Below are 14,894 nucleotides of genomic sequence, written 5' to 3' on the forward strand. Positions count from 1 at the left end.
CGCTTGCGTTGCAAAATAAATGTAGAAATCTATATTATTCAATAATTGCACCCACACTGCTCGCGCGTGCCAACAAGCGTCTGCATTGCCAAGGGCTAAAATATAAATCAGTTCTATTTCTGACGCAGATCGCGCTGCAACTCCTGCCTCTCCCATCTCCTCATTGGTTTATAGAAGCAGGTACCCACGTGCCATCTCCTCATTGGTTATACCCACGTGGGTAACTGAAAGACGAACGAGGTCAGTGGCGGTAATGCACCTAATTTATGAAAGTTGCCAATCGCAATATAAAGTCAAGAGAAGAAAAAGCCTGGAAGGAAGAGCGATAACTAGAGACGATTCGGTTGACCGTTTTATGTGTGGATTAATTGGCGGAGTAGAGGACCTTGTGCATTTCAGGTAAAATAACTCAATGTTTATATCCCAGGGCAAATTCGCTAGCAAGTGCAAGCTAACTAGCTAAATTGCCATAAATGTTTAATGCTTTTCGACCGGTCCCCAAATTAATATAATTGGTTCAGATTTTGTTTTGATATTTTAACCTGCTTGTCGTGATCGCGTTTGGTGTGGGGGGACAAAATAAATGTATGCACGATAGTGCACACGCGCAGGTTTGGGTTCCGTGTTATACTCTACCCTGACTACACATTGCAAAATACATTTTGAAATCTGTTATTCAATTATTGCACCCACTGCTCGCTCGCGTCAACAAGTGTCTTCGTTGCCAAGGGCTAAAATAGAAGTCCTTACTATTTCTGATGCAGATCGAACTGCAAGTCCTGCCTCTCCCATCGGTTTATAGAAGCAGGTACCCACGTGCCATCTCCTAATTGGTTATACCCATGTGGGTGATTGAAAGATGAACGGTGTTGCTGGTCGTCGTGGTAATAATATGAAAGTTTAGATGCCAATCACCATATAAATTAAAAGATGAAAAAGCCTGGAAGGAGGAGAGATGACTAGAAATGATTCAGTTGACCCTTTTATGTGCGGATTAATTGTCAGAGTAGAGGACCTTGTGCACTTCAGGTAAAACAACTCAATGTTTATATCCCAGGACAAATTAACTAGCAAGTGCAAGCTAGCTAGCTAAATTGCCATAATGTTTAATGCTTTTCGTCTAAGGAATGAGCGTTACACCGAGGCCTGTACTCTGGAGCGGGATCGATTTGGAGGTGGAGGGTCCGTCATGGTCTAGGGCGGTGTTTCACAGCATCATCGGACTGAGCTTGTCATTGCAGGCAATCTCAACACTGTGGATTACAGGGAAGACATCCTCCTCCCTCATGTGGTACCCTTCCTGCAGGCTCATCCTGACAATGACCCTCCAGCATGACAATGCCACCAGCCATACTGCTCATTCTGTGCGTGATTTCCTGCAAGACAGGAATGTCAGTGTTCTGCCATGGCCAGTGAAGATCCCAGATCTCAATCACATTGAACACGTCTAAGACCTGTTGGATCAGAGGGTGAGGGCTAGGGCCATTACCTCCAGAAATGTCCAGGAACTTGCAGGTCCTTTGGTGTAAGAGTGGGGTAACATCTCACAGCAAGAACTGGTAAATCTGGTGCAGTCCATGAGATGCACTGCAGTACTTAATGCAGCTGGTGGCCACACCAGATACTGTTATTTTTTATTTTGATCCCCCCTTTGTTCAGGGACACATTATTCCAGTTCTGTTAGTCACATGTCTGTGGAACTTGTTTAGTTTGTCTCAGTTGTTGAATCTTGATATGTTCATACAAATATTTACGTGTTAAGTTTGCTGAAAATAAACAGTAGACAGCGGGAGGACATTTATTTTTTTGCTGAGATAAGAACAGTTCAATGACAACTTGTCCAATGATGTTCTGTATTATGTTTCATGTGGACCCCAGGAAGGGCTTTTGCAACCGCTAATGGGGATCCTAATAAAATACCAAAAATATGAATGCCCATAATTTTGTAATGAGATTTTTGACAAGGCCATGTAGTGTATTTTGTTTATTGTGTGAAATGTTTATTTTTATTTTGTGAGAAGCTCAAGTTATAGATGTAAAATAAAGACATGATAGCTTCTTTACTTTCTGGAATTTATTGAAAGTTACTGAGCTTGTCAGAAGGGAGGGACTGGAATACAAACAAATAAATGCTGTTGTGTTGAAAATACAGTAGAGTCAATTTATTTTTGCAATAACCAAAGATAAACAATCAAATCACACTAACACAAGTCACATTTGTTTTAAGCGATAGCCGCCAAGTAGTCTTTCACTTCTGCGGGTGACAGTCGCCTGAAGCCGGCTTCATTGCAGATCCCCACTTCAATATTGTCTTCAGTCATCTGACCCTCAAAGCTTTCCTGTGAATAAAATATAGCATTCAGGATTCTGCTCATGACCCAAATGCAAGAAGATCACAAGAGGCTGGTCTCTTAATAAACGTGTGTGACATCAGACATCAACGCATAGAAGCCCAGCAGGAGAGGCTTTCAAGAGAGTAACTCACCTTCAAAGTCAAGATAGCTGTGTGAATGGCATCCTCCAGTTCCAGGTCCTCATTGTATCTGAGCAAGACATTAAATTTACCTCAAATGTATACAAAGGGTTACTAACAGCTGCAGTTTAACCTCAACTGTTGTGAGTATGGTGCCAATTGGACTGGGGGAGAAATAGATTGAAATACCTTTTCTCAAGGAATGTTTTACCATTGACGTAGTTCTTCCCCATAGCAGTTGCTTTCCAGGCGAAATATGCTCCCTGTGTAGAGAAATCAAACCATGATGTCATCATAATGTCACAAGAAATACAGAAGGTAAACTTGTTCAGATAGCAAAATGTGATAACGAGCCCTTACAGATGGATCAGACTGGAAAAGGTATGGTCTGTCCTCATCCCAACCAGCGATCAGCAAGGATACTCCGAAAGGACGGACACCCCTGCAGCAAGACAAAACATTTAAGCCTATATGAAACAAATTGACTCCCTTGCGAAAGCCTTCATTGGGAATATATATATTTTACATTAATTTAATGATATCAGATTAGAATAGCTGTTGGAAAAGCATTCCTCATTAGACTGGTTCAGAGAATTCCAAGAGTGTGCAAAGCTGTCAAGGCAAAGGGCGCTACTTTGAAAAATCTAAAATATATTTGATTTGTTTAACACTTTTTTGGTTACGACATTAATTTATACGTGTTATGTCATAGTTTTGATGTCTTCACTATTATTCTACAATGTAGAAATGAGTAAAAATACAGAAAAACCCTGGAATGAGTAGGTGTCCAAACTGTTGGCTGGTACTATACATACATATAGTTGAAGTCAGAAGTTTACATGCACCTTAGCCAAATACATTTAAACTCAGTTTCACAATTTCTGACATTTAATCTGAGTAAAAATTCGGTCTTAGGTCAGTTAGGATCACTACTTTAATTTAAGAATGTGAAATGTCAGAATAATATTAGAGAGAATGATTGATTTCAGCTTTTATTTCTTTCATCACATTCTCAGTGGGTCAGAAGTTTACATACTCAATTAGTATTTGGTAGCATTGCCTTTAAATTCTTTAACTTGGGTCAAATGTTTTGGGTAGCCTTCCACAAGCTTCCCACAATAAGTTGGGTGAATTTTGGCCCATTCCTCCTGACAGAGCTGGTGTAACTGAGTCAGGTTTGTAGGCCTCCTTGCTCACGCACGCCTTTTCAGTTCTGCCCACAAAATTTCTATAGGATTGAGGTCAGGACTTTGTGATGGCCTCTCAAATACCTTGACTTTGTTGTCCTTCAGCCATTTTGCCACAACTTTGGAAGCATGCTTGGGAAAATTGTCCATTTGGAATACCCATTTGCGACCAAGCTTTAACTGATGTCTTGAGATGTTGCTTCAATATATCCACATTATTTTCCTGCCTCATGATGCCATCTTTTTTGCGAAGTGCTCCAGTCCCTCCTGCAGCAGGGCACCCCCACAACGTGCTTCACGGTTGGGATGGTGTTCTTTGGCTTGCAAGCTTCCCCCTTTATCCTCCAAACATAACAATGGTCATTATGGCCAAACAGTTATATTTTTGTTCCATCAGACCAGAGGATGTTTCTCCAAAAAGTACAATCTTTGTCCCCATGTGCAGTTGCAAAATGTAGTCTGGCTTTTATATGGCGGTGTTGGAGCAGTGTCTTCTTCCTTGCTGAGCGGCCTTTCAGGTTATGTCGATTACGACTCGTTTTACAGAGGATATAGATATTTTTGTACCTGTACCTGTTTCCTCCAACATCTTCAAGGTCCTTTGCTGTTGCTTTGGGATTGATTTGTACTTTTCGCACCAAAGTACGTTCATCTCTAGGAAACAGAACGCGTCTCCTTCCTGAGCGGTATGACGGCTGCGTGGTCCCATGGTGTTTATATTTGCGTACTATTGTTCGTACAGATGATCGTGGTTCCTTCAGGCATTTGGAAATTGCTCCCAAGGACAAACCAGACTTGTGGAGGTCAACTATTTTTTTTCTGAGGTCTTGGCTGATTTCTTTTGATTTTCCCATGGTGTCAAGCAAAGAGGCACTGAGTTTGAAGGTGGGCCTTGAAGTACATCCACAGGTACACCTCCAATTGACTCAAATTATGTCAATTAGCCTATCAGAAGCTTCTTAAGCCATGACATCATTTTCTGGAATTTCCCAAGCTGTTTAAAGGCCCAGTCAACTTAGTGTATGTAAACTTCTGACACACTGGAATTGTGATAAGTGAATTATAAGTGTAATCATCTGTCTGTAAACAATTGTTGGAAAAATTACTTTGTGTCATGCACAAAGATGACTTGCCAAAACTGTAGTTTATTAACAAGAAATTTGTGGAGTGGTTGAAAAACTAGTTTTAATGACTCCAACCTAAGTGTATGTAAACTTCCGACTTCAACTGTATACACACAGCTGTTCTGAAAGGCCCTAGAGTCTGCAACACCACTAAGTAAGGTGCACCATGAAGACCAAGGAGCTCTCCAAACAGGTCAGGGACAAAGTTGTGGAGACGCACAGATTAGGGTTGATTTATAAAAAAAATATCCAAAACTTTGAACATCCTACAGAGCACTATTACATCCATTATTAAAAGAATATGGCAGCACAACAAACCTGCCAAAACTCACAGACCAGGCAAGGAGGGCATTAATCAGAGAGGCAACAAAGAGACCAAAGATAACCCTGAAGGAGCTGCAAAGCTCCACAGCAGAGATCAGAGTATCTGTCCATATGACCACTTTAAGCCGTACACAGAGCTGGGCTTTACGGAAGAGTGGCCAGAAAAAGCAATTGCTTATTAAAGAAGAAAAAAATAAGCAAACACATTCGGTGTTTGCCAAAAGGCATGTGGGAGACTCCCCAAACATATGGAAGAAGGTACTCTGGTTAGATGAGACTAAAATGTAGCTTTTTGGCCATCAAAAACAACACTATGTCTGGCACAAACCCAACACCTCTCATCACCTTGAGAACACCATCCCCACAGTGAAGCATGGTGGTGGCAGCATCATGCTGTGGGTATGTTTTTCCATCAGCAATGACTGGGAAACTGGTCAGAATTGAAGGAATGATGGATGGCACTAAATACAGTGAAATTCTTGAGGGAAACCTGTTTCAGTCTTTCAGAGATTTGAGACTGGGACGGAGGTTCACCTTCCAGCAGGACAATGATCCTAAGCATACTGCTAAAGCAACACTTGAGTGGTTTAAGGGAAAACATTTAAATGTCTTGGAATTGCCTAGTCAAAGCCCAGACCTCAATCCAATCTGTACACCAGCAGAACCCATCCAACTTGAAGGAGCTGGGGCAGTTTTGCCTTGAGGAATTGGCAAAAATCCCAGTGGCTAGATGTGCCAAACTTATAGAGACATACCCAAAGAGACTTGCAGATGTAATTGCTACAAAAGTTAGCTCTACAAAGTATTGACTTGGGGTGGGGGGGAAAAGAGTTATGCACACTCAAGTTGTTGTTTTTTGTCTTATTTCTTGTTTGTTACACAATTTTTAAAAAATAGGCATGTTGTGTAAATCAAATGATACAACCCCCCCCCCAAAATATATTTTAATTCCAGGTTGTAAGGCAACAAAATAGTAAAAATGCCAAGGGGGGGTGAATACCTTCGCAAGCCACTGTATGACTATCTTTTTCAGCCAATTTGTCTTTGATATATGGCAGACCAAAAAGTTCCCTACCTTCTCCCTCTTCTACTTTCCTCCTCCATTTTTCACAGTAATGCTTCAATCAGTTGGTTTTAACTTTGGATTGAGCAAACATTCTCATATATTTTCCATAGCTGCACATGACATAACTCCACCATTCCTATTCATAATATCATTAATAAAAATAAAATGTATTCCATAAAGAAGCTTATCAGTATATTTCAGTTTAACAATTATATTTGTTCTGTCTTTCTGGAGAATAAAATTGAAATTAACTTTGTATGGCTTGTTTAAAAACAGCGACTTTGAACAGTTTCATTTTCAAATAATCGAAAATGAGAAGTTACCTAAAGGCAAAATAAATCACTTTTTAACAAAGGATGAGCCTTTCTTAGTAATCTACTGGAGAACCAGTTCAGGTTTAAGCGTATCAGTGAAGCTTTTAGTTACAGGTTTAATGCTTTAAAATTGAAAAATTTCAGCCCCCCAAACTCATTCATTATATAAATAGGTACGTTTACATTTTCTAGCTTAGAGTGCCAAATAAAGTATATTAATGTAAATATTCTTTGCTCATATGAATTAAAAAACAAGTAATCTGATGGCACTAGAGTTAATCAAGGTGATTTTTTCATAAATGGTTATAGAATCGTATCTATTTTTGCTAACTTTCTATTGAAATTGGTTGGGGTAACTTCATTTATCTTTAGGAATATGAATACCAAGTATGTCTAAGTCACCACCAGCCCATTTTATTGGTAAACTACAAGATAGTTAAACTACAAAAATGTTACATTATCTAATACCTAATATGGTACACATAATTGGGCTTTAATATAGTTTTTCTACAATTCTTATTCAACAGTCTGAAAACAAACATTGAATAAACAGTTGACTTTTAACCTACTCCATACCCTGATTGTGTGTATTCCTGCATGACAGAGGCCACCCTCTGAACAAGCTGAGCTGTGGGGATGGGCTCCTGGTACACCAGGAAGTACTGCTGGGCCAACTTCCTGGCTCTCCGGAGCAGCACCCTGTCAACACAACAAAAAGCATCTCTCTGAGTACTCAATACAGTCAAGGACTGTAGCTTTAGTTCACTTTGTTTATTTACCTTATTTGATCATGTACACTAAGAGATCGTACATCTTACAAATAGGCCTATTCTATGAAAAACAACAATGTGCCTATGAAGTGGCCAGTATACTCGAGCGCCTAGGGAGTGTCATACGAATAGTACATGTTGTGTTGAAGTTACATTCCATTAAGCAGAAGGTCTCATTACCTGTAGTCAGGTCCCATACCACTGTACACCATGCCGATGTGTTTGGTTATGGGCTCCACTTTGTGAACACTAGTCTCGTCGTACAGGATGGACTTCTGTTTCTTTTCTGTTGCCAAGACAACTCCATTTGAGGCTGGAAGGGGAACAAAAATACATGAAAATTCAATGCTTGGAATCAGCTCTCATTAGGCTACTTAAGAAGGTGATGTTGAGTAGTGACTTGTACAACCCTGTTGATGTGTTTAATTGGGTGGGTAGTGATGAATGAAACACTGAATAAACAGGGGACACTTTCACTAAACTGCTATGAAAAAGTCACTTCGGTATCAAAGTGGCTTTAAAAGTGTTACACGAATTAATAGACAGGGTGGATGTAAACTACCTGCATCAAACTGCTGTTTTTACTAGCTAGGTACTTACCTTTGATTCCCACAGCGGGAGCACCTGCGGCTACAGCTGCCAGGGCATATTCAATTTGGACCAGTTTCCCAGAGGGGCTATTGGAAAAAGGGAAGGTATTCAATCTTAGTTACAACCATTTAACTTAACTAGCTAAATATCTCACTAACTAGTTAGCTGTGTAGTCAAAACCCGAATAGTTGTGTCTATGTAACGTCCGTACAATTGCCCTCATTATTCAAGCACGCAATGAGCCCCGTCGGGTCTTTTTAAAAATGCAGAGTGGGGAAGCGAAACTAATGCGTGATAGTGAGACGGAGATGTCTTGTTTTGGAATTCTAAGGGATTCTTTTGAATACATGCTCTATAGTTTGAACTCAAGGTAAGTAACCATTTATATTGCATTCTACACCAACTGAATCAGACTGAAACAATAATCCAACATACTGTTACTTTTCAAACAAGGAATTCTCCGCAACTCAGCTTTCACTGTAGAAATAACATCTTAACATTTCAAACAAATACAATACCAAAGCATTTCAAGTGAACTTTCAATAACAAGTTTACAGTCTGGAACTCTTTTAGGGCAGCGATCCGCCTACACCCTTTGACATTTCACAGGTCTAGGACAGCTCTGGGCTTGACCTCTCTTCCTGACCTTGTGCGATATGATGCTGAGCATGCTTCTGTGTCAGTCAACAGTTCTTGTGGTGTTGCAGGTAAGTATGGTGTATGTTGTGTGTGTTTAGTACATCAAGTTTTCTTTCAGGGGAACAGTTCATCTCATCAGTGTGTTGTTCTTTTGTGTTCCTCCTGTCTCAGCCTCCAGTATTTATGCTGTAGTAGTTTGTGTGTCGGGGGGGCTAGGGTCAGTTTGTTATATCTGGAGTACTTCTCCTTTCCTATTCGGTGTCCTGTGTGAATTTAAGTGTGCTCTCTCTAATTCTCTCTCTCGGAGGACCTGAGCCCTAGGACCATGCCTCAGGACTACCTGACATGATGACTCCTTGCTGTCCCCAGTCCACCTGGCCGTGCTGCTGCTCCAGTTTCAACTGTTCTGCCTTATTATTATTATTCGACCATGCTGGTCATTTATGAACATTTGAACATCTTGGCCATGTTCTGTTATAATCTCCACCCGGCACAGCCAGAAGAGGACTGGCCACCCCACATAGCCTGGTTCCTCTCTAGGTTTCTTCCTAGGTTTTGGCCTTTCTAGGGAGTTTTTCCTAGCCACCGTGCTTCTCCACCTGCATTGCTTGCTGTTGAGGTTTTAGGCTGGGTTTCTGTACAGCACTTTGAGATATCAGCTGATGTACGAAGGGCTATATAAATACATTTGATTTGATTCAGTAGGTGACGACGATTGCGGCGGTACACCGCTCCTTCTGCGGTGCGGATGTGATATGAACTTTCAGAGTCAGTTGGCTGGATGACGAATGCTGGCTTCCAGAGGCCATGCTCCTGGATTCTAACTGACTCTCCGTCGATCAGTGGTGGCAGTGGTCTAGCTGACCTGTCGTAGTATCACTTTTGTTGTTGTCTCTGTGCACGTCTTCCATGCATTTCCTTGTGGCTGACGACCTCAGGTTGCAGCTGCTGGTTGGTTCTGGGAAGGATTGAGCGAAGTCTGCGGCTCATAAATAGCTGGGCCGGGGATTTGAAGTTGTCAACTGGAGTGTTGCGGTATTCAAGGAGACTGAGGTAGGGGTCTCTCTTGTCTGCTTTTGCTTTATCCATGAGTGATTTAGCAATCTGCACTGATTTTTCAGCAAGGCCATTACTTTGAGGGTAATGTGGGCTTGTGGTGACATGTGTGAACTCCCATGCTTTTGTGAAGGGTTCAAACTCATTTGATTTGTGACAGGGCCCATTGTCAGATATTAAAGTCTCTACAATGCCATGCCTGGCAAAGGCTGCTTTCAGATTGTGTACCACAGCTGCAGATGTGGTGCTGTGAAGCTTGTCGAGTTCAAAGTATCTGCTGTAGTAGTCCACTGTTACGATGTAGTCCTCGTTGTTCCAGCTGAACAGATCAGTTGCCACGACCAGCCAGGGTCGGTCTGGGATACAGTGAGGTAACATTGGCTCTTTGGTGTTTGAGGGGCGTCGTTCAAGACATATGGCGCATTTACCAACAATGTCCTATATTTGTTTGCACATTCCGGGCCAAAACAAAATGTCCCGTGCTCTCGGTTTGCACTTTTCCATGCCCATGTGGGGGTTGAGCCGGACTCCTCTCTCACGGGACCTTTGCAGCATTGCGCAGAGGTTTCGGTCGTGCTCCTCTTTGGTTCGACCATAGACAAGGATGTCGTCCACAATGGCCACAATTCCGTCGAGGCCTTCGTACACTTCGTCAATCTTTCACTGAAACTCGTCTTGGGCTGAGATAATCCCAAAAGGCAGGGGACGGAACCTGTAGCGTCCAAACTGTGTGTTGAATGTTGTGAGCTTAGATGACTCTTCTGTGAGCTTGATAGCCCAGTAGCCTGATCTAGCGTCCATGACACTGAAGTAGTGTGCTCCCGCTAGCTTGTGTGTGATGCCATCTAGCGTCCGTAAAGGGTAATGGGGGTTTGATAGCCGCGTTCAAGTCTCTTGGGTCGAGACATACTCGGAGCTTGCCTGTGCGTGGTTTCTCTACCACCACTAACGCATTTACCCAGTCAGTCAGTTCTGTAACCTTGGTGACTATGTCAGATTGCTCCATGCTCTCCAACTCTTTCTTCAGATGGGCACGGAGAGCAAGGGGAATCTTTCTCGGTGGGTAGACCACAGGGGTTGCGTCTGGGTCAAGGTGAATGGTACATTCTCCTGGGAATAATCCTATTCCTGTAAAAACATCAGCAAACTCCTCCAGTAAATTGTCTGTCTCTACTGGTGCTGTCACAGATAAAACTAGCTTGATGAGGTCCATGTCTAAACATGCTTTAAGACCTAGCACTGCAGGTGCTCTAGTGTCAACAACATAAAAGTCCAACATCATGTCACTTTCCTTGTATTTGCATTTGAAAGTACATGTGCCTTTTACTGGGTGCTGTTCACCATCATAACCAGTCAGTCTGCGCGTGGTGGGCTTTAGCTCACACTCAGATGTCAAGCTGTGGCACTTATTCAGAGGAATAATGTTTACTTGTCCACCAGTGTCTAGTTTGAACTTTAGCTTTGTGCCTTGTGTTCCTATCTCAATGTCAGCAAAGGCTTGCTGTCTCTGATATTTCACTTTTCTGTGTCACTGAATCAATAAACAGTTCATCAGCGTTTGACTCTTTGATTGACATTTCATCTCCACTCACTGTGTGTACTGTTTTTCCACGGTAAGCTCTGCACACTTTTGCAAAGTGATTCCATTTTCCACATTTAGTACACTGTTTGCATTTAGCTTGGCAATTTCCTTGTTCGCCATGCACTTTGTATCCACAATATCCACGTTTTGTGGCATTTTGAGTCTGTGTCGCTCTGTTTTGGAGTTATGTCTCTCTCCGTTCTAAAACCCGCTCTCTGTGCACCGGAGGTGTGCTTTGAGGTCTGCCTGGCTGCTTGTTCACGTGATGCGCTCGTGCTACCGCGCAAAATGGTTTTCATCTGAGCCTGTGCTAGCTTGTGAGATCTGGCTATGTCGATAGCTTTGTCCAGCGTTACCTCAGACCCAACATTCAAAAGTTTCTCTCTCACTCGCGGTGAGTGTATTCCAAATACAATACGGTCCCTGACCATCTCATCCTTGTTTGCGTAATCACAGTCTTTCACAAGCAGACGCAGCTCTGTCACAAACTGTTCAAAAGACTCGCTAGCTCCCTGTACATTCTCATGGAATTTGTACCTAGCGAAAATCGTATTGGTCTTTGGCACAACATATGCTTCAAAACGATCGTTGTATGTTTTCAGTACCTTTGATTCAGCCTCGGTAAGTGTTCATGTGTTGTAAATATCTCTCCCCTTTTCACCGATCCAGAGTAGCAAGTAGCTGCATTTTCCCTCTTCTCCTCTGTCCTTCAGAGGACCTGTGAAGATTAGCTCTACATGCTGTTTGTACTTACGCCATGCATCGGGTAAGTTTGTAAACTCCCAGTCCATTCGAGGTGAAGGAACTCCAGAAAAATTCATCTTTTAAGACCTTTTACTCTGACACCATGTCTTGTTTTGCACACTTTGTACAAAATAATAAAATGCAGTACTACAGGATATTTCTTAACGTAGCTCTTTATTAGCTAGCTATTACTGGCATGTTCACGTATCGCCAACCAGGATCAAACTGCCGATGGCCTAACCATTTGGGTGGTCTTAACCAATCATAGCACAGTATGATATGGCGGTAAAATGCATCCAATTACAATGCAGTATGTTTACACATGAATATTACAAGATGTGGGAAAATTGCTTTTTTCCCCCCACTCGATCTGTCCAACTTATCACCTTATCGCCTCTAAAATGTAAAGAAAACACTATAAAGAGTTTATATAATGTGTCATTACATACCTATTTGAAGGTTTGTGTCGAATTTGAATCTAGGGCCGTGAATAAACAGCAGCTTTGAGAATGATCACATGCAATGACGACGCAAAAAATGACTAGGTATCCATCCCCCTTACCCCCCTCACTGTCCATTTCTTGTTTTTAAAGGATGAGAGTAGTGCAACACCAGGTGGAGAGAGATTGTAAGACAGAAATAGTTGCTTTACGCTTGCTGTACGTTAGGACATGACACGTCCCGGTGTAACGGAGGGTCCGTTTTTTTCTACTTTTCTCCAATACTATAGAGCCATTACCATGTCGATCAACGCTGGAATAGAAACCTAGTTCACACCCCAGATTATGAAGTCAACACAGTCGCTACAGTCCCATTAGTATTATTTGTAGCCTCGTTTGAATGTTGCGGTTGCGCACATTTGTACGGAATGGGGTGAGTTTACGTTAGCAAGCTAACGTCAGCCAGTTAACGTTACACAGAAGCTATGGGAATTGTATCTAACTTGCTAACACCCAAAACAGCAACTGCAGTACACATATTCTGACATTAGATAGCCTACATTAGACATGTTAACCATCTTAGAGATGAATTAGCTTACGCTAACTAACCCGCTTCAAGCTATACATCAGTGGCTTCAACTCAACAGTTAGCGGTAGGAAGATAACGTTAGTTAGCTAAGCATTAACGTTAGCTATCATCGGCGTGACACTGCATCTCTTGTAAGTGTTGCCTCAAATGCATTTAATGGCCATATAGTAAGAGAAAGATCACAACTATCGCGGAAAATGGCTTCATAGTAAGGTGTTAATTGATTACGTCTTGTGTTGCTACGCAGAAATATATTGTTATTTTAAGTTACCTGAAAGTAGTGAGGGAGAAGCTGTATCCTCGTTCAGCCATTGTTGATCTGTCTTGGGGAAAGCTTTGCTGGACGGACCAGATGGCGGAAATGAGCTTCATGAAGTTCCGCTCATTGCGCTGTTTGTTCTTCGATGAGGTTTAACCGCGATTGGCATCCAATAAATAATGTATTACCGCCACCTACCAGACTGAAGTATAACTCCCTTAAACTTTCCTTGAAAATAAAAAATTAAATAAACAAATACCCAGTGGTGTAAGGTAAAATAAATACTTTAAAGTACTACTTATGTAGTTTTCTGTGGTATCTGTACTTTACTATTTATATTTTTGACAACTTTTACTTCACTACATTCCTAAATAAAATAATGTACGTTTTACTCCATACATTTTCCCTGACACCCGAAAGTACTCGTTACATTTTGAATGGAAAATGGTCCAATTCACTTAACAAGATAACATCAATGGTCATCCCTAATGCCTACCTACACAAATACTTTGTTTGTAAATTATGTCTACGTATTGGAGAGTACATTTTATCAATTCCATTTACTTTTGTTACTTAAAACCAAATATTTTTTGACTTTTACTCAAGTAGTATTTTACTGGGTGACTTTTACTTGAGTCCTGTAGGTATTGCGATGAAACAGCAGGGAGCAGGTCTCGAACCCTCGACTTTCTATCCCGAAGTCTAGCGCGCTATCAACTGTGCCGCAAAAGCATGCTCAAACGGCATTTAAATATATCTAGTCATCCCTCAAGCCAACAGCCTGAAAGGACTGGACACTTCTGACTTCAAGTCTCGTACACCCAAATACCTCTCTGCAGCTGCCACCACAACCCCAATTTTCTGCGACTTGCGTTCCATCCCTGCAGTACAGTTGATAACCACTGCAATAAACACTACAAATTAAATCTTACTGAAGCATATATCACTTGTTGGCCTATTCCCCTGTTCTGGTACAGATCTACTACTCACACCACTCCTCTCAGGGTCCCTCGCCCTATCTTCCGCTACTTTCTTCACTGCCTCAGCATACGACAACTTCTGCACTACTCTAAGCCTGGAAACCTCAACCTGCCTCTCTCGCACCGGAGATTTCTGATCCCCATGGGTACCCCTACAATTAACACATACCACTGCTTCCCCCAAAGCTACACATTCCTTTGACTCATGCTCTATATATCCTAACACCACTTTTGCGGTCAAAGACTCAATATTAAAACTCAAAAGAACAGGCAACGACTCTTCTGTTTGACCACTCACGCCACTGTCTGCGTAGCACCAAACGACTAGCATCCCAAACACCGGGAATCATTCCCTTCAGTTGGTCAACTTTCACATTTACCGCTACCTCAGTAATCACTCCTTTCAATGGCGCCCTTGTCTTGAGAGCAAAACAATTCACACCTCTTGTCGTTTAACGCGGAGCGCCTGCTTCCTCTGACCAGCAGAAACACAAATAATTATCACAAGACCATATCTGGTTACCTTCACCGGTTCCAAAGTACCCAACTTTCTTTTCACCCAACATGAAACCACAAATGGATCAGCCAAAAGGTAAGGATTTACTTTTTCCAAAAATGTCACTCCCACTGTCAGACTCATCTTTATCCTGACCATCGGTGCAAGCCTCGGGCTCCCGAGAACTTCACCACCCACACCTAACCCCTCCGATACTTCGCCCTCACTCACATTTCTCCTCCTGTCTTCGATCCGGTGTA

General features: G+C 42.0%; 1 protein-coding gene across 1 annotated transcript; it reads right to left on the reverse strand.

Moving 5' to 3' along the window:
* Positions 1-2,056: 2,056 nt before the first annotated feature.
* On the reverse strand, positions 2,057-13,348 carry LOC110488063 (proteasome subunit alpha type-2). The gene is made up of 8 exons (XM_021560042.2): positions 13,171-13,348; positions 7,859-7,935; positions 7,439-7,571; positions 7,065-7,187; positions 2,834-2,915; positions 2,663-2,736; positions 2,486-2,543; positions 2,057-2,339 (listed from the first exon to the last, which is right to left on the reverse strand). Exons 1-8 carry the CDS (start codon positions 13,269-13,271, stop codon positions 2,223-2,225), a joined length of 765 nt encoding a protein of 254 aa, XP_021415717.1. The 5' UTR covers positions 13,272-13,348; the 3' UTR covers positions 2,057-2,222.
* Between the last annotated feature and the right edge of the window lie 1,546 nt (positions 13,349-14,894).

Source organism: Oncorhynchus mykiss, chromosome 32, assembly GCF_013265735.2.
Source record: "Oncorhynchus mykiss isolate Arlee chromosome 32, USDA_OmykA_1.1, whole genome shotgun sequence".
In the NCBI taxonomy this organism is placed as follows: domain Eukaryota; kingdom Metazoa; phylum Chordata; class Actinopteri; order Salmoniformes; family Salmonidae; genus Oncorhynchus; species Oncorhynchus mykiss.